Here is a 22,456-nt window from a genome sequence, read left to right on the forward strand (position 1 = left end):
TCAAAGAACAAGGCAGAACAGAGAGATTTTCTCTACTTACCGGGTTGATCAAGAACAAATTCTCTTTGAGAGCCATTTGAGCCACGTGCATCTTCTTGGCACAGACTTTTTTATGCCAGATATAGAAAGGTTTGAATAATTTGAAGCGAGCAAAGAAGGGAATGAGAACCAGCTTGCGGTGGAGTTGATATTCCTCTTCAAACCGCTCAAGGCTGACAAAGTCGAAGTTTTCTCGACAAGTCGACAATACGCCGTCTTTGCTAACCATTGTGTAGTCATCCTTGCTGTGTTCAAAAATTCGCACTTCAGAGGGGGTTTCCAAGTTTGCGTCTTTCTTAAGGGAAAAGGGTCTTTTTGCAGGACAAGAGGTTGACGCTCCATTTAGGGAGAATTGATCCTACAAGAGCGAAGAGAACAAATAAATTTCCATCCATTATTATTGGCACCTCCAGTTAAGATGCCTTATTTAGCTTCTAATAAATGCTTTTATTTTCAACAATATAGGCTCAACATTTTAAAAAAGGAGGAAAATCCAACCTTTTATTCAAATGCATTTATTAATTGGAGGAAAAAAAACGCCACTGCTGTACGCAACTGTAAAAACTGACATTTCTTATGGGCTTTGATATGGAATTTGCCCATGGTAGTCATGTTACAGCTGTAACAGCCAGGAATTGCCCAATTTTGGGAAAGGCGTGTGAAGTTGATTACCGGTACTCAACACTCCTTCCTGCCACCCTGTTGTGTTGAAATCAAACCAAGTATTTTCTCACATAATTAATCGTATGAAAGCTCACACGCTGTGCAGTTGCTGCATCATCCCTAGAGTCAGTGGAAAAGGCCAAGACTGCCAAATGCCAAATCTACTCCTCCTGCTGCAATTTTGAGGGATCTTTGTCACAGTGATTGTTTGTCATATTCTACCTCATACTCACTGACCTTGGTGCGGCATTGCAGTGGAGGCAGTTTGACATGTGATGGCACGCTGCGCTTCTGCGGTGGCTCTTTTTCTTGGGCTAAAGGCACCTGAGAATGCCAGCCTGGGAAATACCTCCTTTCCTGGGATTTTACGTGCTCCTCAATTGGCAATTTCCGTTTCACACGTCTCTTCAGCAAAGCCTACATTATGGGGCAAAAAAATAGACATCAGCAAACAATAATTTGTATAACAACAGTAGAGTCGAGCCCAGAATCAAAATTACATGAATTCATCAATACTGTGTTGATCCTAAAAGGTCATAGGTGAGCTGGATCCTATCCTAGATGACTTTGGGCGAGAGGTGGCGTACCCCCTGAACTGGTTGCCAAGCCACCACAGTGCAGAAACAGACAAAACAACCGTTCACACTCATATTCATACCTATGGATAATTTAGTGTCTTCAATTAATCTTCAAGTATGTTTTTAGAATGTTGAAGGAAAGAGAAGTACCTGGAGAAAACCCACACAAGCGCGCAGAGAACATGCAAAGTACCAACAGGAAGGCCAGAACCTCGATTTGAACACACTCTGGGAGGCAGACATGCTTACCACTGGGGCACCATGCCTCCAAGTTACAACCATTGAAATTAATTTTAATGGAATAAATGCTCAGTAGAAATGATAATATAGTTTCACTTGACTCGTGATATCATTTCCTCATACCTGTGTGCCTTTCTCATGGAGTGGAGGTAACATGGTGGGGCTTTGCTGCTGTGGGACCTCGAGCTCTGAAATAAGATGTCAAGTGGGCGTGAGATGTATTATGGATGTGTAGTGTCAAAATCAGGAATACCACACTGGAATCCCACTTGTGGGTAATGCTATCAATCACAATCAAGATACGCAACATGACTATAAAAGTACAGCAAAAAAAAACAACACTTGCATTCTCATTAAGTAGACACAGTATTTGCAATGAGTATGCTACTGTATTTTAAAAACTGCTATATATAATTCACAGCAAAGTTAGTATTGCATTTTTTAAGCACTGTATTTATTATGTGCATTTTGTATAGAGGGTATGATAACACTAAACCCAAGATTAACCATAACGCATCCTGTATATGTTGTCAAATTTTTACCCATGCAATCATCCTCTCCGCTATGTCCAGACGAGGGACATTTCGATGTCGATGCCATTTTAGGTAAAAAGTCCTCATGCAATGTGCGATTGGCTGCAGGATAGCATGAATAGAAGTCACACAACTCTTTGTTTTCAACTCAATTAATCCAATCCGTCGCAAATTCCGCACAGTATCAAAAACGGCATTCATGGCCATGAATGTGTGATTGCGCATACGTCAGAGGAGCACATATCACTGACATCAGCCATGAATTGTTACACGCGCGGATAACGCGCCAATGAGCGAAACAAAAGACAATTACGCGGACGTTAGCGAGTCGAAGCCTTTGACGACTGTTGCCAAATTTAGCTTTCCACTGCGTAATCGATTCAAAAGCGACGGGTGTTTACATGTTATTATTTTTTTGCACAAGTCCTGTCATTAGTTCATGCCTGCATGTTAAGACTCGCAACTTGCAATATCCCAAATAATGTTTTTTTTTAAATATAGATTTCAGATTAGGTGAATCCAGAGTGAATCTGTCTCATATTTAATGTATCTTGTCTGAGTGCGTACAGTATTGTAGGTACAATGTATTCCGTCGCAAACTATAAATCAGTTCGTCAATATACAATAATGAAACGTTTTATTTTTTTGTTTATATCTTTCCTTTTGATAAAATGTTTCAGAAGATGAAACCACAGATAGTACGACCACGGTCATGTGTAACTTGGTCAGGATTAACAGCACTCCTTTGAGTAGAAGTGCATACATTGTTATGAGAACACGGTTAATAAATTCATAAATCAGACGCTTCAGCAAGATAAAATCTCCATCGCCAAAAAAACAAAACAAAACAATATTTTGCGGGGGAGGTAAAGCTTTTAGGAATGATCGCATGTTCGTTTTTTTGCTTATTCACTTAATAAAAACTTAATGTTAATCAACAATTTATACATTTTACTATCAACGCCAAACAAGTTACATTTAAATCACAATGTTATTGTGAACACACCTTTCTCGGGGCATTACGTAAATCACCACAGTGTTAAGACAAGCATACCTTTGCGTTTCAGGATTAGTCTGTAAAACCGTCAAGTATCGCGTCAGCATTACGCCACCAGCTCACGTTTACAGTCTCCTAGCAACGTCAGGTTTCCCCAACAAGCACTGCCGACAACCCGCCGTATAAAGGCCTCAGTAAATACAGTACGAGCAGGAGCCCCCCCTCTAGTCCTCAACCACTTGCACCTTTTAAAAGAAGTTTGGCCAACTGCATAAATGACAAAATTACACTCCCTCCCTGTACTTCAGTTAGGGAACGTGTGTACTGTCCTTAAAAAAAAAAACGAAAGAAAGAAAGACAATGACAACAGTAGTAAAAGTATTGATTCATATTAAATACATTGATTCATATTAAATACATAAAAAAAGAATAAGAAAAAAAAGTCAAAATTCTGATATATCCCAACATCCAGTAGTAAATAGACATTTTTATTGTATACAATACCAGAAAACAACACAAAATAACAAACAATGCTGATTTGGCTGATAAATTAGCTTCAGTACACATACACTGTGGCCCCACAAGTAAGGGTCGGCTGGCCCGTGAGTAAGAATAATCTGCAAAAGCCACTGAAATGTTTTTGGTCACCTTGGCCAAAAAAACCTTATCGGAATTTGATTGAATCAATCAATGAATAAAACTAATGTCACCCAATCGAAAAGGGAAACTGATCATTCTAAAATGAGGGTGTCAGTGGCATCATGAATATGTTCATTTTGTCAATTGGATCATTTCTGAAAAGAAAAACATCAGTATAAAAGTATCTAACAATGGCAACGACACAACATTTGATACAGATTAACCAGTGCAAATAGTTTTTCTATTCAAATGACACATACAGGGATGGCAATGGCTAATGATGAAAAAAAATTGGAAAGAGGCGTGGCCTGGACGGGGCGACCAATCACAACAAGTAAGACATCATACACGTCCAATCGCAAGGCTGTTTACAATCGGAAGATAGAAAGACTGATCGGAGAGCTCGTGAAAACTCGACGATAAAGTACCTGACCCCGCCTAAAATTTTCTCAACGGATTTAGACGATTCACAAAAATGATCAATTTAAGAAATAACGGTGAATTTCCACGTAACCGTGGAAAATTGCCATCCCTGAATATAAAATTGATTTTCATAAAGACAAACTATTAAACAGATATACAATTGTGAAGAACACATCACACAATCTCAATGCCATTGAGACCATACATCCTGTGAAATGTTCCATATTAAAAGCTTGAATACCCCAAAATATCAAATATTTACACCATGTACACGGGGGAGGACAATCTTCATTCAAAACCACATGAATTAAAAACTGATGTCTGTTATGTTCTCAATCATCCATTGGTATACACATGTTGATGTTATGGCAATACATATTGTATAAATTATTTGTGTAAGTTTAGGATCTGGAGAGGAAACACATTTTTACTTCGGGTCCAATAAATCCATTGAAAGTGCTGTTATTCATGCTTTGCCTCAAGAAAGTACGTTTTTCTTTGCTTGGAAGCCATAACTGTAATCTGTTAGGGGGAACAGATCAAAAACATTACCGGTACTATTTGCACAAACTCACAATTTTTTAACATTTAAAATTGTTCTCTGACATGCTGCTGGAAACAAAAACAAGGACACATATGTCGGTCACAATTGATTCGTACCTCCACAACCATAGTACTCAAGATGTAGTGAGGGTAAGGTTGCAGTATCATACTGTCACCATGACGACTATGTGCTTAACATGAGTTGTATAAAGGGACGGAGCGAAATGACGGATCAGGGTGGCAATGGCCACCTCTCGTCATTGAAAGTTTGAGAACTGATTTTTCTGCCAATTTCACATGAATGTAGTTTTCCTTAATATTAATTCCATATTCATAGTATAAATGTGCAATTGAACTGAATGTAAATTCTAAAACAATTAGTTGCAAGTTAAGGATATTGATTTCTTACAGTCAACATCAATCAAAATCATTATTTTCACACCACAGCAAGCAAACATGGCTGAGAAGTAATTGTTTATCATATCATCCACAGTCAAGGTTTCATGAAACAAAATGTACACATTTGCACACACACTCACAATACAAACAAGAACAAACCAAAGTAAACAGCAATATTTTGAATTGTGAAGAATTAAGCGATTTTTGTGTCGTGCTTTTTAGATATGATTTGAATGCATGAGCCTTGAAGTCGGCGACGAGGCAGTACACAAAATCAAAGCAACGGCAAATAAAATGCAATTTCCTAGTAAATGAAGCTCAGCTGGAGCCTATCCCAGCTGTCTCCGGGCACCCCCCGCGACCCTAGTGAGGATCAAGCGGTACGGAAGATGAATGAATGAATGAATGAAGCTCAGCAAAACACGGCTTTTCATTTTGACTTGTTTCCGCTTGATTATGTGCATTGTTCTAGATTTGTGTGAATTTTATTTCATGAAACCCTGATCCGATGGTGTTATAAAGAATGACACACACGCGTGCACGGCGACCCCTGACTGAAGTGTTGTGCCAACCTGGCCTCCCCACTAAAAAAAAATAATCCAGCTTTGCCCCTTGTTGTACCTGTTGTGAAGCAGTTGTTGCACGTTGCTCGACATCATTCAGTCGTCTTTGGAGGCGACTGGCCTTCTCTTGATACTCTGCTAACTCTCTCTTATACTGCACAAACACCACATAAATACTTCAATTACACTGAGACGATTATGGTCTCATTACAGTGACAACATTTTCAAAAACCATGCAGTAAAATTAGCTTCACTTGTTGTGCAAGTGTAACCACAATGCATCCGGAAAGTATTCACAGTGTCTCACTTTTTCCACATTTTATGATAGAGCATGGCTGTCAAAACTCAGTGCTCAAAGGCCGCTGTCTGGTATTTAAAGGATAGCCTACAATATCCGATACTCTTGACACAAAAAAAGAACATAATTTATGTGTTTTACACACCTCTTCAATCATTTTGAGATTGTTTCCGAGCTGATGCTCTAACTCATGTGACCGCTGCTTGTGTTGATTTAGCTCGGCCCTGAAAAACAAAAGAAGCCGTCATGACACCTCACAGAACTGCATCGATAACGGGACCTGTGAACTGTGGATGTAAGTGACAGATCTCTCTTTCGCTCTCTTCCCTTCTCTTCTCTGTAGTTTTAACTATGGCTACACGATTTTGGAAAAACTTGATATGCAACATGAGTGCCGAATATTGCAGGATCGATATTATTGCAATATTTAACATAATGTACCGAAATAAATGACATTTTTATTATGTTATGAAAAAAGTTATTTTTTGGGTATGTAGCAATTTCTTTTTTTTAAATGTATATATTATTTATTATTATTTACTTAGAGTGATAAATACCCCTACGTAGTGTTCTAATATTTAGTAATAATTACAAAAACAATACACTCAATCTGGAAGCATCTTTCGAGACCCTGTGTGAATCACAATCAAACATTTAAAACTGAATTATACAGAAGTAAGAAAATTGGATTAAAAATAAAAAGAAGAATTAAAATGACAAAGTGCCATGATAGTGATTTGATGGTGATGCGCATTATGGTTGCATTTGATTAGTCAAAGTCAGTAAAAAGCATACCATTCCATAAGTATTCAGTTATTGCATGTTTTTCCGATATATTGAGCAGCACCAGTTTAGACTACGGTAATGCATATTAGTCTTCAGGCGTCCATTCTAGAGTTTGTGATCAAAGCGACTGAGAGTGGAGAAGCTGTGCTACGATCCTTAAAATATTTCGTTAATTCAATCGCTCAGTTCATTGGTTCTTACTTCATATTTTTCATTTTAATTTCAAAGGCTTGGGCCATGTTCTTTCCCTCGTCTTTCCAACGCTGAATACTTTTGTTCTGCGCAGTGAGAAGGCGCATCAGATCAGCACTTGAGTTGCGGCTGCTCTCCTCCAGGTCACTCATCTGTGCACTAAGAGTCTTCTCTTTGAGGCTGTACTCATGTTCCATCTCTGACACCTGGAAAAAGACAGCACAGTAAAGAGTTTTGGCACAAAATGGTCTTATTCCCTCAATTCAAGGGCAAACTTTCGTCTTTTAGCCCAGGAGTGCCCCAAAATCTTCAGTGCCACCATTGCAAACCCACACAGCTTTTCCAGACTGATTTGGCACTACCATAATCCACGATCTACCAGTCAACCATGATCGACTGGCTGGGCACTCCTGTTGTAACTTCTGTAGCATTAAATAAAGATGTACTGTATGATTGATTTTCTTCTCCATTACCTGTTGTTTGGCCTTCTTTTGAGCAAGCAAGGAGGCCTTGCGCAGTTCATCCATTTCCCTGCGGATCTGAAAGTTCTCTTGCTGCAGTTGGAGTCGCTCGTCACTGATTTTGACGCAGTCCTCTCTTGCTGCGGCCAAACAACCCTTCAGCCGCTGCACTTCTTCCTGACTACGGGACAATTCTTCATTATAGCTATAATGAGAAATATGGAACAATGGTGGAGAATAATTAGACAAAGTGTGGTATAACTAGTTCAGGGGTGACCGGCATGGTGTCTGGAGGGGCCAAGTAGCCCTAAAAGAAACTCATGGGTAGCTACGGGCCTTTTCTTAGAACGAACAAACAAAAAAAACAACCTTAAAATAACTTCATCAAATAAAAGTGATCACAATTATTTAATTTTGACTGAACTACTTGGTAAACTTGTTAGCATGTCCTTTATGCTGTAGTTATGTTCTCAGTTCGTTGTTTATGCGATATGTCACGTTCTATATATATTATCGTACACTTATTCAGCCTACTGTTCTCTATTTTTATTTGCCTTTCAAGATGACACGTCTGTTCTCTGTGTTGGATTTTATCAAATTTATTTCTCCCAAAAATTCAACTTATATACTGTAAGTTATTTTCTTCTTTTATTATGCATTTTATGGCTGGTGCGACTGAGACTCAAGAGCGACTTGTACTCTAGGAAATACAGTGATGTCAGTTGAACAAATGTGTTATATCAGAAGCGTGTATCCAATTGTAAGCCTTTGACATTAATCAGAACCCAAGATGTAGCGCTCGGCTTCAAAAAGAGTGGCGACCCCTGAAGTACATGGTCAGAATGATTCTGGCTGAGTAAAAGCCCTGCAAATTACAGGAAGTTAGTAACAATTGGGAGGAAAGGCCTGAACTGTTCCAAGTATTCCACTTACCCCATTTCCATCTTTTTTAGTTTGCTTTGTGTACTTTGTAAAGTGATGCTTATTTCATCTTTCATCCTCTCTGCAGTGAGACACCTCTGGTGAAGGACATCAAATTTCCCAAGCTCAGGTTCTGACCGACCCTCCTTAACCACCTAGTCACAAAAAGCAACAACAAAAACATCATTATCAACCTCGTGGTTGTAGATGATCAGGATGGTGGTGATGGCTTATAAAGGCCACAAGCCTAATTCAACATCGTAAGAAAGGTGGGACTGACTTAAACATCATTTCAGTGCATATATATAGGGATGTAATGACAATGGTAATATCGGTCTATTAAAATTGTGACGCTACCGTCGTTGCCATGTTAGGTTATTAAAAGCGGCTCATTTATTTAAAAAAAACAAAAAAAACATTACAGTATTTGTTGCCCACTTCAGCCGAATACAGACTTGTGAACTACAAAGTACATTGACCATTGTGTCAAAGAGCCAATAGGAAGACATGACAATCAAATGACAGGTCTTGCCAATTTCTTTGTCATTGCTGTTATGTACAAAAACACAAGATGGAGTCTTTTTTTTTACATTCCTACAAATATACCTTTGCCAGTTCCTCCTCTAAAGCTTTTCTCTCTCGCTTAGACCTCTCATTCTGAGATTCTTTTTCTGCACACTCCTGCAAACAGGTGGGGAATGTAACAACAACAACCAATCAGTTAGTAGGATAAGCAGAGTAGTCAAGAGTGAATGGGACTCAAAGGTGATTTGGAAACCTATTTTTTGTGGGGGGGCGGACTTTTACCAGTTGCATTAAAGACAGCTCCTCGGCCATACGACGGAGTTCAACATTGCACTGCTTGCGTATGTTATCCACCTGTTTAACATAAATGTGTTATGCAGCTCCAAAACAGCATATACTGTACAACGGCAATTCATGGTCACACATTAAATCATATTGTAGACAGTTTGTGATTTAATTCTCTAACAAATATTCTAATCTAAAGACAATTTTTAGTGGGCTTTACTATTTACAAAGTGTAGCTTTCCTATCAAATACAGGGCAGAAACTTCAGATGAAAAACCATGAAACTAGAAAAATTTAATTGAATTGAATTTTATTGTCAAATGTGCTGTACGTATGTGTAACATACAGCACAGATTAAATTTCTTCCCTCTCAACATGAAACAAGAGGAGCCGCTGCGAGTGTCCGCGCCGCCATCAAAAGAAAAGTTAACAAAAAAAATGACAAATACAACACGAGACAGACAATCGTGCAATTTTAACCACTTTCCTGCATACAGTTTGTTGTCTGAAGCAGTTATAGATGAAAGAGGAGCGAATCAGAGTGTCCTTTTCTACATACATAGTACATACAGTAGTAACACTATGTTAAATATTATATTACATTTCTACTATTACTATTTCTAGTGAGAGTAAATTCCATAATTGTGACGTCAGCCTATTCTTGCAACACTGGCACAATTGTTACCCCGAGTTCTGAAAATACAATCAATCCTTTTGGTTTGATTTTGGTGTCGGTGAAATTGACCATATCAATGCAATACCCTCCCAAATCTAATACCTTTTTTTCCCTTTGCAGAGCAGTTTTGCAAATCAGACCTCATTTGAAGAGCAACATTGTCGTTTTTTTTTTTAGTTGGATGGTAATGCGCTTTTCAAATACACCAAACAGATAAAAGGCAAATTATTTAAGAGGCACACAGGCATGAATGACATTATGCGCCAGGCCAATTTAACTCCAGCTCATGCTAACGTTAGTGCATGTCCATCGGTAGCAGCAGGACTTAAACTTAACCAAAAAATGAGCACTACCACACATTACCACACATTAAATGGCAACGCCACTCACCTCACACTGGAAAAGGCACATGAAAAACTATTTTCAAACACAAACACCTTCAAAAGGATGAAAATCTCTTCATAGCCCCACTCTTAAATTGCTCTCAACCATCTCAACGCGTGGGTCATTCTCTCTCTCCCTTTCCCCACTCGCTCGACCACAACATCTTAACAGCTCACTATCGAGTCACACAAAATGTTATCAGGATTAACAAATTCGACAGTTTGAAACAAACATTTTTTGAACATATTGAGAATCTATCTCCATTTGTCTGCTGGCACCGCAGAGAAAAAAGGGTTTTCTGAATGAGTGTACAAAGAGTACATCATAGAAATGTCAGCAGAGATAATCCCGTTGCAGTTTTGCTACAGTGACCGTTCAGAAAAACCCTCACCTCTTTTCTGGTGCGGACGGCAGCATCGTCAATCAGCTGTGCAATAACCTTCTTTGTCTTCTCAAGCTCCTCCATCATCTGCTTCTCTCTTAAGAGAGCCTAAATACAAAAAGCACATAGCTTTGATGTGAAGACTGTTCCAAATTCATCAAGGCAAAGCAAGTTTTTTGTAGAGCACATTTTATGTACAAGACAATTCAAAGTTCTTTACGTAAAACATGAAAAGCATTTTAGAAAAAGAAAAAAAATGTTAGACGGAAAAATAAACAAAAGCCATTAGATTTAAATGATTATCATGTTAAAATTAAGATATCCTTTATTTGTCCCACAAAAATAGCATGAAAATGGGGATTAAAACAAGAGAATAAAGTGTAGTGTCATGAGAATGCTGCAGTCAACAATGTTTTCAGCCCTGGTTTAAATGAACTGACGGTTTGAGCAGAACTCAGGTATTCAGGGAGTTTGGCTAACAGGTGCGGAACAAAGTAACTAAATGTTGCTTCAGTTTTTGGTTCTGGGAACACAAAAGAGACCTGTCACAGATGACTTGAGGAGTCAGGGTGATTGGAAGAGTACTACACATTAACATGTATTTTGGGCCGAGACCATTTAAAGATTTATCGACCAACAGCAAGAATTTAAAATATATTCTTTGAATCACAGAACGACAGTGTACCATATTTTCCGCTCGAAAAGGTGTACTGCATTATGAGGCGCACTTTCAATGAATGGCCTATCTTGTAATTTGTTTCATATATTGGACGCATTGAATTATAAAACGCAATCTACAATGCATCCACTGGATGGAGCTACGCTCCTTCCGTTCGACTCGAGAGGCGTTCATGACCACCTCCGAAAAACGTAAATTAACGATGACTTCAATGAAACTACGAAAATTGAAAATAATGCATCAAAACACAAAATCAAGCGAGAAAAATCACAACCTAATTTCCATAGCCCCCCTACAGAATTAATTTTGGCATTTCTTTGAGCATAGCTCCAACAGAAAAATCTGATGTCAGTAAAATGTAGGAGACTGGACTGTCTCAGAAGTGTTTTGTTATTTATTCCTTTGTTGTGTACTGTATTCACAAACGAAGAAATCACAAAATAAATTCTGTAGGGGGGGCTATTGAATTTATTTTGAGATTCCCTCGCTTGATTTTCTGTTTTGATGCATTATTTTCAATTTTCGTAGTTTCATTGAAGGAATCGTTAATTTATGTTTTTCTGACGCGGTAATGAACACCTCTCGAGTCGAACGGAAGAAGAGAAGGAATGGAGACGGACAGAGACGTACCTGTCTTTGTTGAGACTGTGAAAACCATTAATAAAGTGTGCATTTTAAAAAACATCACTACAGTTCTCCTTTTTTCGGAGCTGCAACAAAAACTGAATAAAGCAGCGATACAGTTCACTGAACCAACAGCAAGTTATAACATTGTAAGCATGTCTCCAGCAAGGAGCCATCTTGGGGTCGACATATTACTGTAATGACCATACACAAGGCGCACCGGACATTAAGACGCACAGTGAGCTTTTAATAAAATGGAAGACTTTCCGGTGCGCCTTACTTATAGTGCGGAAAATATGGTAGCGATTTCTGGACAGGTTCAGCTCCAGCTGCCCGATTGATTTATTTTTTTTCAATTGGATACCATTACAGTAATCTAGCGTACTGAAAATAAAAGCATAAACACATTTTCTGTCTTGTTCAGACAAAAAAACATCATTTGAGCTACTTTTTCGAGGGCTAGTAGCCAGAATTCGAAATAGCTTTTAAGTGTCTCTTAAAATTTGGGTCCAAGTCAATAATCACTCCAAGATGTGTGGTTTGATTAGTTCAGTGACATAGTGTTAATGCGACCGCTGAATCTGTACTTTCCCTTTTTAGGGTAACAACTGGATCAAGCCTGCTACCCATTTACTTCACCAGACTGTAGATTTCTTGTGGCTTCCAACTAAAGGTGCTGTGTGTGAGTGATTTAACGCAGGAAGATATAAATTCCATGAAATAAAAAAATGTTCAATACTTCTCTCTGACATTCATCTTTCCATCAGAGACCCAAATGTCTTTATTATTCAATAAAAACATCAGATTTTTTTTACTTTTGGAGGAGGGGACTGTACATACACCTGCAACATTCTTGGTAGTGATGAAAGAGCACAAATTACCTCATTCTTCTGCAGTACTGCCTCTTCAGCCATCTGCACACTCTCTCGAACTTTGTCCAACGCATCATATTTCTCTTGCTCCAAGGTCGTACATCTGGCCTTCAGGTTCCCGGACATTTGCTCCCACATAGTTTGCTCTCCTCGAACATCATCTGCCGCTTGGGATGTCGTTTTGAGCCTCAGCAAATGAAACACAAACACACACACACACACACACACACAGGCATATAAAAAACTGATGGTGAACTGTGCAAATGACCTAGACTATGGATGGATCTACTTGTATAGCAGAGGTGCCCAAATCTGGTCCTTGAGAGCCTGTTTTATGGCTCCTTTTTCCAGCACAATTGAATCCTGAAATGATCAGGATTGTTTCTAAAGCTTCTGTAAAGCTTGTTGATGAGCTTGCTGAGCAGGTGTGCTGGAGTAGGGAGACATCCAAAACAGGCTGGACAGGGGCTCTTGAGGACCAGACTTTGGCGCCCCTCATCTACTGCATATATTGTAGTACAGGGGTGCCCATACTGGACCAAGGTCAAATGATTATTTATGAATTCACTAAAAATATACTTTGGATTCTTTATATGTACAATATTGAGGGCCGTGGAAAAAGTATTTGCTCCCTTCCTTACTTCTGTGTTCTTTGCAATAGTTATCACACACAAATGTTTCAGTTCATTACACCAAACTGAATATCACACAGAGGCAATACAAAATGCAGTTATTAAATGCCAATTTATTTTATTCAGACACAAAACAATTCAAAATCGACCTGTCCTTATGTGAAAAAAGTAATTGATTTCTGAAAATTTCACTGCAATAGTTGAAATGAAGCGTTTGCACTAATTGGTGATGAGTCTTGCTCATCGCTGTGGAGGAATTTTGGTCCACTCTTTGCAGTTTTTTTTTTTTGGGTGCCTCAATAAATTAAAATGGCATTTACAAACTGTATATTTTATTTCCTTGGGTAATCTCTGTGTGATATTAAAGGAACTGAAACCTTTGTATGTGACAAATATGCAAAGAACATAAATATCAAGGGGGAGGGGGAATACTATTTCACAGCACTGTATATTGGTGTAACTTGCATAACTGAATGAACTTCTATTTATACATGACACGGTATGCAATACGTATGATTGTATGTTTATCAGATGACAAATTTCACAATGGATCGGCGGGAGTCTAAAATTTTTTTTTCTTAAATTCAGTGCCGTTGACAGGTAGCTATTTCAAAAACATAAAAGTGTGAGGGCATGCAGTGATTGAATTGACGCCATGAGAGATACCAACACTCCCTTCGCGAGGTACCAGTACAATAGCTCACGATCTACTTAATGAGCACCCCTGCTGTAGTAGAAATTCAAGCAATAAAGTGAGTTCATGAAAGGAGACATTTCAAGTGAAGCTACAGTCCTTTTGTACTCACCTGCTCTCTTTCTGACAGATGGTCGACTGAAGCTGTTGAATTTGTCTTTCTGCTGCTTCCTCTCGGCTGCGAGCCTCGATGAGCTCTTCCTCCTGGATGCATACAGTATGTGTACGGTTTATTACAACAGGCTCACTTATCTAGCTACCTTCTTCCGCTTATCCGGGTTATGTGGCAAGGTAACAGCTTAAGCAGTTTCCTCTCCCTGGTAACTTTGCCAGCTCTTCTTGGAAGTCGTAGGACTGGCAAATGTATCACTGTTGTATTAATATCTAGATATGAACATTCAAGGTTCATATCGACAGTGAAAATTATATCAGTCGACTGTGGACTTTCCACACTCGCGCTGCATGTAAGGCTCAGGCTCAAAAATACTGAAAGGGGCAGTCAACCCCAAATTAGCTGCAGGTGGCTGCCATGCAATTTTTAATGTAGGAAACACTCTAAACTAATCAGGGCAGATAATCTCCTTTCTATCAGCCTTGACAAAATAGTGGCAATCTTTACATGAATATATAAGTATGTACAGTCATGTCAAATCATATGTCCAAAAGTCTAAATCAGGGGTGCTCATTACGTCGATCATGATCGACCAGTAGATCAGGGACTGGTCGCAAATCGATCCGAGGGGTGGAGAGGGAAAAAAAAGAAAGACAGTTGTGTCTCTGTGCATGTTAGTAATATATTTTTTTGTGTCAATGCACACTGCACCCTAATCATTCTATCAGTCTCACTTTCACAAAAAGCATTTAAAAAGAAACTAAAATAAAGCGGGTCATCTTTAACCTACGTGACGTGTGACTGCGTCACCGGAAGTTGTGAGCGCTCAGCAGTCTGCAGTTGCAGCTTGTGAACAGAGTTGTTCCGCTATATCTTTTATCGTTATCATTCTTCTCATTCAGTTTGTTTTGTACAATTCAGAGGGGACGAATCGGAATCTGGAGGGCGTTTTAAAAGGGTACGCGTGAGCTACGATGGTTAACAGGCTGCAAAAGTGTGTCGCACGCCTCAGCGTCATGCTGTTGCTCCATCATGGTATGCGTGTTTACGTGTGTGCGTGCGTATGCGCGCGCGCGCGCATTAACGGGTCGATCCCGGGAGGTTGGTTGATCGAAAAGTAGATCTTCAGTAAAAACAAGTTTGGGCACCCCGGTCTAAATCATTCAATGTGTGTAAAATGACAGTCTTAATGATCCTCCACAAGTGAAAATAAAACAGCTCTTTTGGGCAAGTCCACTGAAGAACAAATTATCATATTCTAAAATATGTTTTTGTTCACCTGTCGCTTTAGCTGATGCTGAACTAGCTGAAGCTGTTTGTTCATTTCTTCCACTTTGGTTGTGGCTGTCCCCAAATCGCCTTTGGTCGTTCTACAACACAATACCGAGAGAACAATTCAGTCAATAGTTACTTTTCCGAATCATTATACTCAATTAGTACTCTATAACAGCCATAATAGATATTGCTGGATCCTGAACCTATCAACCATCGCCAGAATATAGTCGTGGACGATGAACTTCTGTGATAAGCATTGTAAATCAAAAAGTTATTTAGTTACCTGAGCTGGCTCTGTAGCCCCTCCATCTCCGTACTCTGCTCTGTTACCGTTTTTATAAGCTGTTGATTGGTCTGTGTGTGACAAGAGACACACGTTTGACATTTGTGGAGCATTGTTCTTGTTGTACTCTTTGACTCAAAACTGTTGAAACATTCAAAATGAATTTACAACAATGCTACTGTTCTCTCATGAGAGCGTAAACGTGACAGTCCTAGCTTTGTCCTCATTAAAAATACATTAGATAAGTATTGTGTTGCTCTCACTTCATCCGACTCCAGTTAAGGTTCTATACGTACCTGTATACAGTTTGTGTACAGGTCCATACATGTGAGAGCTACGAAACATGCAGAAGTACTATCATGGTCTCGCCATTACATACCAAATGTAGTTCCTGGTTGGTCACTTGGAGTTGGTGCGTCTGCTGGTGGTTAACTACAATTTGATCCTGCGACAATAAAAGCAGTTTGTATTTGCCTCATAATTTCAATCAGGTAAGATCAAAATCTTTCAATAATCTGAATTAGTACCAAGTGTGGGTCGAGACATGCATGTATAAGGGGGCAGGCACAAATCGCTCACTTGTATGCAGGTACACTAAACAAGTGTTTGTAAAGCACCGTGGTCTCAAATGCTTAGCACACTTATTTTACTGTGGTTGTTGTCGTTGCAATGTATGAACTTAGGTTAGGGTTAGTTGTATGCCCTACCCTCAACCTAAACTGACAGCGCTTTGTCAGGTCTCTAACCTAAGACCTTCCCAACTTGGGTGTCCCAATACTAGCTTCTGTTGGTTTAAGTCTGAGCTTTTTCTATTTTTTTTATAATACCCTAAGGAAGATGTTTTTTTTTTTTCAAATACAATTCAAGAAACGCAACAAGGGCTATTAACCTAGAAAAACAAAACAGCTTAGCAGTTACTTATGTGTACTGGATGCGGCCATGAGGCATGTCAAAAACATGTCCAAAAAAGAAGGTCCAGGCATCCTGGTAGTCTGTAATCCGATGGTCCCCAACGCTCAGGTCGCGGACCGGTACCAGTATGGGTCATTTGGTACCGGGCCACACAGAAAGAATAAATAACTTACATCACATCCGTTTTATTTATTTCAGAATCTGAAAGATGTTTTAGTTGGAAAAATTATTAGATTCTCTGTTACATCCGCTGACAGTGTGTCACATTTGACATAGGTCAAAGTGCGCTTCTTGGTCACGTGATAGATTCCCGCTAAAAATGAAACCCAGGAGCGAGCAAAATGAGTTAAAAAAAAACGTCTGTGGAAAAGGGAAAAGGCCCAGCCAGGTGACCGAAGAGGAGCCTACAACTTTCAAGAAATAGACAGTATCAGGAGTCCGACTTCCAATACGGATTTATCTCAATGGGAGATTCCCACACAACAAGCCCACTCTGCATAATATGCAGAGTTGGCGAGTCGTATTTGTCATGCATTTTGCGGTGTATCTTATTTAGAAGACACATTAAAACTTTACAATAGCGACCAAAGAATGTTGCGACCAGATAGGACGCTCTTCGTGTCATGATTTGTGTTTATTATTATGTTTCGAAAATACTACAGTTTTCATGGCGGCCATATTATATTATTTTGTTGTATTTAAAGGCCTTGAAAATATTGTCTGACATTAAACCGGTACGTGGGGCAAAAAAGGCTGGGGACCACTGCTGTAATCAACTGAAAAAAAAAAGAGTAATAAGCATGAAATTAAGACAGTAAGAACCAGAGGAGAGAGGCACGTGTTAGTAAAAATATGTGAAATAGAATATATTTTGGGGGATTTAGTATGGGTGGGCTCAACATTTATTTAAGGGAGCCAAGCTCCTTCTTGCCCCTGCCCTGATTTGTACTATGATATTAATTGTTATACAGCACCAAACAAATTTGCTGTTAAAGTCTTTGAGGAGTACCTTGAGCTGCTGTTCCTTAGCATCAGCACTCTGCCTATCAATGAGGTTCTTCTGGTAGAACTCCTGGAGACGATCAAGCTCCAGTGCTGCTGTCTGCCACAACTCCATGGCTTGCATCCGCTCCTACTCAAATACACAGAACACATTCAAACCCATGAAAAATTTGAAGGGAAAGGGTCATCAACCATACAATATTTAAAAATAATCGTGAGTTTTGACTATACAGGCACTTCATCCATCCATCTTCTTCCACTTTTCCAGGGTCGATTCGTGGGACACCATCTTAAGGGGGGTAGCCCAGATTTCCCTATCTCATCCAGCTCTTCCGGGAAGGTTCTGAGGCGTTCTCAGGGCAATGGGGGAACCTCCTGGGGAGGACTCCCCAGGACATCTGATACCTCATCGAGGTGGCATCCTGATCAGATGCCCGAACCTCAGATGGCTCATCTCAAAGCAGATGAACAGCAACTCTACTCTGAGCCCCTCCTGGATGACCGAGCTTGTCAAACTCTCTCTAAAGAAGAGTCGGCATATCTTGCAGAGTAAATTCTGCCCACATAGGTGAGGTACGAATGCAGATCAACCGCTCAATCAAGACTGTTGATGCAACAGGCAGCTGGACATCAACTGCGCATAACAAGAGAGCTGCACATGTGAAACATTAACTGGAACCTCAAACGCTTCCTTCAAACCTAACCATATTACTTAAATTCCTTTCTGTTTCAAAAAGGAGCAAAACATATCCGGTACTAGTCAAAACAGGGAGTGATCACATATGAAAGTATGAAGACCTGTTCTGAAAGCTTGACTTGTTCTTGGAGATTTTTAACCACTGCTTCCTCCTCCAAAATGCTCATCTCCACTCCAGGGATGTTCGAGGCTGACTGAAGCTGCTTCTCAACCGATTCCCTCATTTCTGCATGCAGCCTGCAAAGTGAGTGAAAATAATATCAAACATTTCACAAAGCACTTGTCTAGATTACAATCAAATACAGTATACGTATTGTCATGTAAATATTGTCGACCAACATTCATCAGTAAAATGGCTGAAATTACTGCAGATTTGAAGAAATGTTTATGCTGCAATGGATATCTACTACATACAAAACTGTTCAATTGCCAGCATGTTGGGAATGCAAAAAAATCGCGACCAAGCAAAATCATTTCAGGAGACAGAGCTGTAACTTTTCCATTGGCAGCACTTGTACAACCAACCATCACAGTTAGTTGCACAAGCACATGTTTCAGTCACACTCTTTTTTTTTTTTTTTTTTTTACTCTGATTGGCTCCAGAGCGTTCGCAAACCCAAGAAAGGAAAAGCGGTTTCGAGAATAGATTGATGAATAAATGGATGCTGTACTTAAATTAACAGCAGCATAACTTTGATCTGCTACAGCTCTTGTGGCGACTCCTCCTACTAAACCACTTCCGCTGGGAGAATCACAGTTTAAGATTGTGCCTGGGATCTTAATCCATCAATTCTAGTCCCACAACACCGATAGGTCGAAGGTTAGGTAAGGCTTTTTTGAGTTGGCACCATATGCATGCCTTATAAATGAAACGAGCACAGACATGATGTCTGTATTTATTAATATTCTTTGTATTATTTATTATCATACAAATAATACTAATAAAAAATATTATTTATGTATTTATGTATTCTTTGGCGTTCGACTCAGCATTACTTTGTTCTTTGATTTTACTGTTTGGTGCTTTCTATCGCCTTTATTACCGATTTGTCTTACTGTTTATTGTGCATGTTAAATCGCTCCATCTACAGCACTTTGTATGCAGCGATGGCTGTTTGAAAGTGCTCTATAAATACTGTTGACTTGACTTGACTTAATATGCATGCATCGGATTCTAAATGTGAGACTGCTATTGTTCATCTCTAGAGCATTTTTTAAAAAAATTACCAGCAATATGGACACACCTTCTGCGTGGACATATTCAATCTCAATTTGGCATAACAACAATAACACAAATACAGCGCATCATGAAAGTATTCACAGCGTTTCACTATGTCCATTTTTGGGGGGTTTTATCACACGTCATACCTAAATGGAATAAATAAAATTGTCCGCCTCAAACCATAATGACAAAGTGAAAAATAAATTGTTGAATTTTTTTGATAATTACTTAAAAATAAAATATGTAAATAAGTCTTCACAGCATTTGGTCAAGATTTTGTTATTGCACTTTTGGCAGTATTTACAGCCTGAAGTCTTTTTGAAGATGATACCACAAGCTCGGCACACCTATGTTTGACAAAAGACAATATTTAATATGAAATATTTTTATAAGGCAAGAACGCATTGATTTCAACACATGTATTAATGGACTATGTAGTATGGCTATTGGGCCAACATGAGTAACCCTTTGACGGGTCTGACAGTGACTAGGGGTGTGACCCCCAAAATCGATTCACTCAACTATTGGGATTTTATATGCCAAGATTCAATAAATCGATGTCCAAGTTCACAATCGATATTCATGATTTTTCAAAAAGCAATGGTGAAGCTACCACTTGCCACCACTCAGTTACATTGTGGCCCCACGCCATTGGCCATCATGTCGAACCCTGCCCACCTTCTGCCCTGATTGCTCAGTTTAGATGGCCGACCGGCTCTATAGGAAGAGTCCTGCTGGTTATGAACTTTTACATTTATGGATGGATGGAAGCCACTGTGCTCCCTTCAAAGCAGCACAAACATTTCTGTAGCCTTCTCCAGATTCATGCCTCAAGAAATCCACTATCACAGGCGGATAATGATGGCTGTGAGAAACTTAGGGATGCACCCGATACAAAATTTTGAGCTTTGTGGTAAAAACTGCGAATACCTATGTACATGTAATTTCCTTGTTTTTTTTGTTTGTTTTGTTTATGTACCGGTACATAAATCTGCAGAAATGTAAAAAAAATAAAAATAAATAAATACATTCACATTGTCGTCATGGGATATTGTGTGTTAAATTTTGAAGGGGAAACTGAATTTATTCCAATTTGGAATGAGGCTGTAACATAAAAGATGGAAAAAGTGAAGTGCTGCGAATAATTTCCAGTTCCAGTAATCAGTCACCAAAAGAAGCCAGATACCTTTCATTTTCCTGGACAACAATTTCCAACTTTTCTTTGAAATCTGTCATGGACACCTGAAGACAAGAATTCAAGTACATGAAGCAAAAGTACATAAATCTCAACATGCAACAATACTTTAACAAGAAAACGGTTTTATATGAGCAGTGAAGTATAAATAAATAAATGAATAAACAAAAAAAGATGAAAACTAAACCTCATCCCGTACAATCCCAAATCCTTTAAAAATGTTCCACATGTCCATCACCTTTATAAAATATTGAAACACAAAAATCTTGAATAATACATGTTAGTACATTGAGTGTTCCAAGCACCTGTAAAAACTCTGTAATAGACAATGATGTGACCAAAATTGAGAAATGGCCTGGAAATAAATGTCAGCTAAACTCGACATCTTTAGTCAGATCACTCAAATAAAAATAAGAGATGAATTAACCTAATCACATGTAGTTTTGTCACTGTGTGGGATACAGTAAGATACCGGTGCATAAAAAAGAAAAATACTGTCCTTTGATCAACTACAATATAATTTTAACTTTATAACTTTGTCATTTAATTCATGACTAAAGAGGTAAATTATATTTTTCCATAACTTTGACTGCCTCGTTTTGGTAATTCACTCATCTTATGGTTTTCACCTGATATTTCTGGAGCTGTTGAGACATTTCATCAATGTGGCGATCATACTCGGCTATCAGCGGAGCCATTACACTGGAATACAGAAAAATAATCTGTAATTATAATTTATGAGTCATACATTCGAACCATCAAGACATAACAATTTACAAATCTCAATGATTTGTTCCAAAATTGTGTCTAAAATGTACAATGAAACGACGTGACTGTTGTGTCAGACCTCCGATCAGAGAGCCAGGGAGCATCAAACTCTGTCTTGTTTGCATCTTCAACCTGTGGGGGAAAAGAGTTTGGTAAGAGGGTGGTACGTCGTACTCATGTATCAGACAGACTGAATTCAAGCATACGATCACATTTTATGCATCGTGAAATCTCTCCTCCACACATCAGTCCTCCCGCCCCGATTTAAGCCAACTATATTGTTCACTAAATAATCTGTTAGTAAAGTGAAGTGAAATGAAAAAAAATAACATGTTTATTTTTTGCGTGTATACCTGAGATGGTTTGGTCGGTCCATTCCCCTCACGTTGATACCGACTGAGAGAAGAATTGAGCCTACGGACTGAAAACATAAACTGCTGCAGTTTTTCCTATTAAAATGCCCAGCCTCTTTTCCCGTTCACTATTATTCATTTTCAGTTTACCTACCTTGATCACGAAGATATTCGACCTCAGTTTCCATGTTGGTTGGTACACCCTAGACCGAGGCAAATAAAATCATACAAGCGCATCAAACGGACCCAGGATCAACATAAGCATTGCTTTTGTTTCGAGCATACGAAGCTCGACCAGGTTTGCGAACTATTAATTTTAAAAAGTGTATCGAGAGAGAAGACCGGCGCTAGCTAATGCTTCTTATACAGTAGATAACACAAGAAGCACGCTAATCAACGTCCGCTAGCAATTGGTTAGCTAAAGTAGCCAACATATTACATTGGACGCGATAATCGATTAACTTTTACAGTTTGACAACTGTTGTTTTCGCGATTATGATCAAACTGAGAGCATTACTTTTGAGAGGTGCGCCGTCCGTTTTGAAGACAACAAGCAGCAGCCAATGACAGCTAAGCTGTGCACCAAATTAATTGTTCCGATGTGTACAA

At 39.0% G+C, this 22,456-nt stretch overlaps 2 protein-coding genes across 4 annotated transcripts in view; both read right to left on the minus strand.

Moving 5' to 3' along the window:
- dnah6 (dynein, axonemal, heavy chain 6) overlaps nt 1-2,253 on the minus strand; it is a 47,216-nt gene extending 44,963 nt beyond the window's left edge. For both annotated transcript variants that reach the window (XM_052083199.1, XM_052083200.1), the window contains exons 1-4: nt 2,063-2,253; nt 1,644-1,708; nt 940-1,119; nt 41-397 (exon numbers count right to left, since the gene is read on the minus strand). In XM_052083199.1, the coding sequence (XP_051939159.1) occupies nt 41-397; nt 940-1,119; nt 1,644-1,708; nt 2,063-2,120 (660 nt within the window). In that variant the 5' untranslated portion in view covers nt 2,121-2,253. The remainder of the gene's footprint in view (nt 1-40; nt 398-939; nt 1,120-1,643; nt 1,709-2,062) is intronic.
- Nucleotides 2,254-3,423: 1,170 nt separating this feature from the next.
- LOC127612570 (sodium channel and clathrin linker 1-like) lies at nt 3,424-22,440 on the minus strand. Of its 2 annotated transcripts, XM_052083279.1 has the most exons (22): nt 22,365-22,440; nt 22,002-22,050; nt 21,848-21,915; nt 21,574-21,626; nt 21,356-21,428; nt 20,718-20,773; nt 18,411-18,546; nt 17,620-17,742; nt 16,078-16,143; nt 15,699-15,769; nt 15,420-15,510; nt 14,141-14,232; nt 12,712-12,889; nt 10,537-10,635; nt 9,083-9,154; nt 8,882-8,956; nt 8,288-8,430; nt 7,367-7,559; nt 6,903-7,099; nt 6,061-6,139; nt 5,676-5,771; nt 3,424-4,634 (listed from the first exon to the last, which is right to left on the minus strand). In XM_052083279.1, the coding sequence occupies exons 2-22, from the start codon at nt 22,033-22,035 to the stop codon at nt 4,575-4,577; spliced, it is 2,055 nt and encodes a 684-aa protein (XP_051939239.1). In that variant the 5' UTR covers nt 22,036-22,050; nt 22,365-22,440; the 3' UTR covers nt 3,424-4,574. The 2 variants fall into 2 exon arrangements, 1 of the variants encoding a protein (XP_051939239.1); XR_007965874.1 differs by lacking the exon at nt 6,061-6,139.
- Nucleotides 22,441-22,456: the final 16 nt, after the last annotated feature.

Source organism: Hippocampus zosterae, chromosome 13, assembly GCF_025434085.1.
Source record: "Hippocampus zosterae strain Florida chromosome 13, ASM2543408v3, whole genome shotgun sequence".
Taxonomy (NCBI): Eukaryota; Metazoa; Chordata; class Actinopteri; order Syngnathiformes; family Syngnathidae; genus Hippocampus; species Hippocampus zosterae.

What these genes read in the sequence shown, in the direction of transcription:
- LOC127612570 (XM_052083279.1), bottom strand. Translation starts at nt 22,035, where the DNA reads ATGGAAACTGAGGTCGAATATCTTCGTGATCAAG. An exon ending in AAGTCAAGCTTTCAGAACAG is followed by an intron (nt 17,743 to 18,410) that starts GTCTTCATACTT and finishes GTATTTGAGTAG; the next exon opens with GAGCGGATGCAAGCCATGGA. An exon ending in CAACAACTGCTTCACAACAG is followed by an intron (nt 4,635 to 5,675) that starts GTACAACAAGGG and finishes TCCCCCTAACAG; the next exon opens with ATTACAGTTATGGCTTCCAA.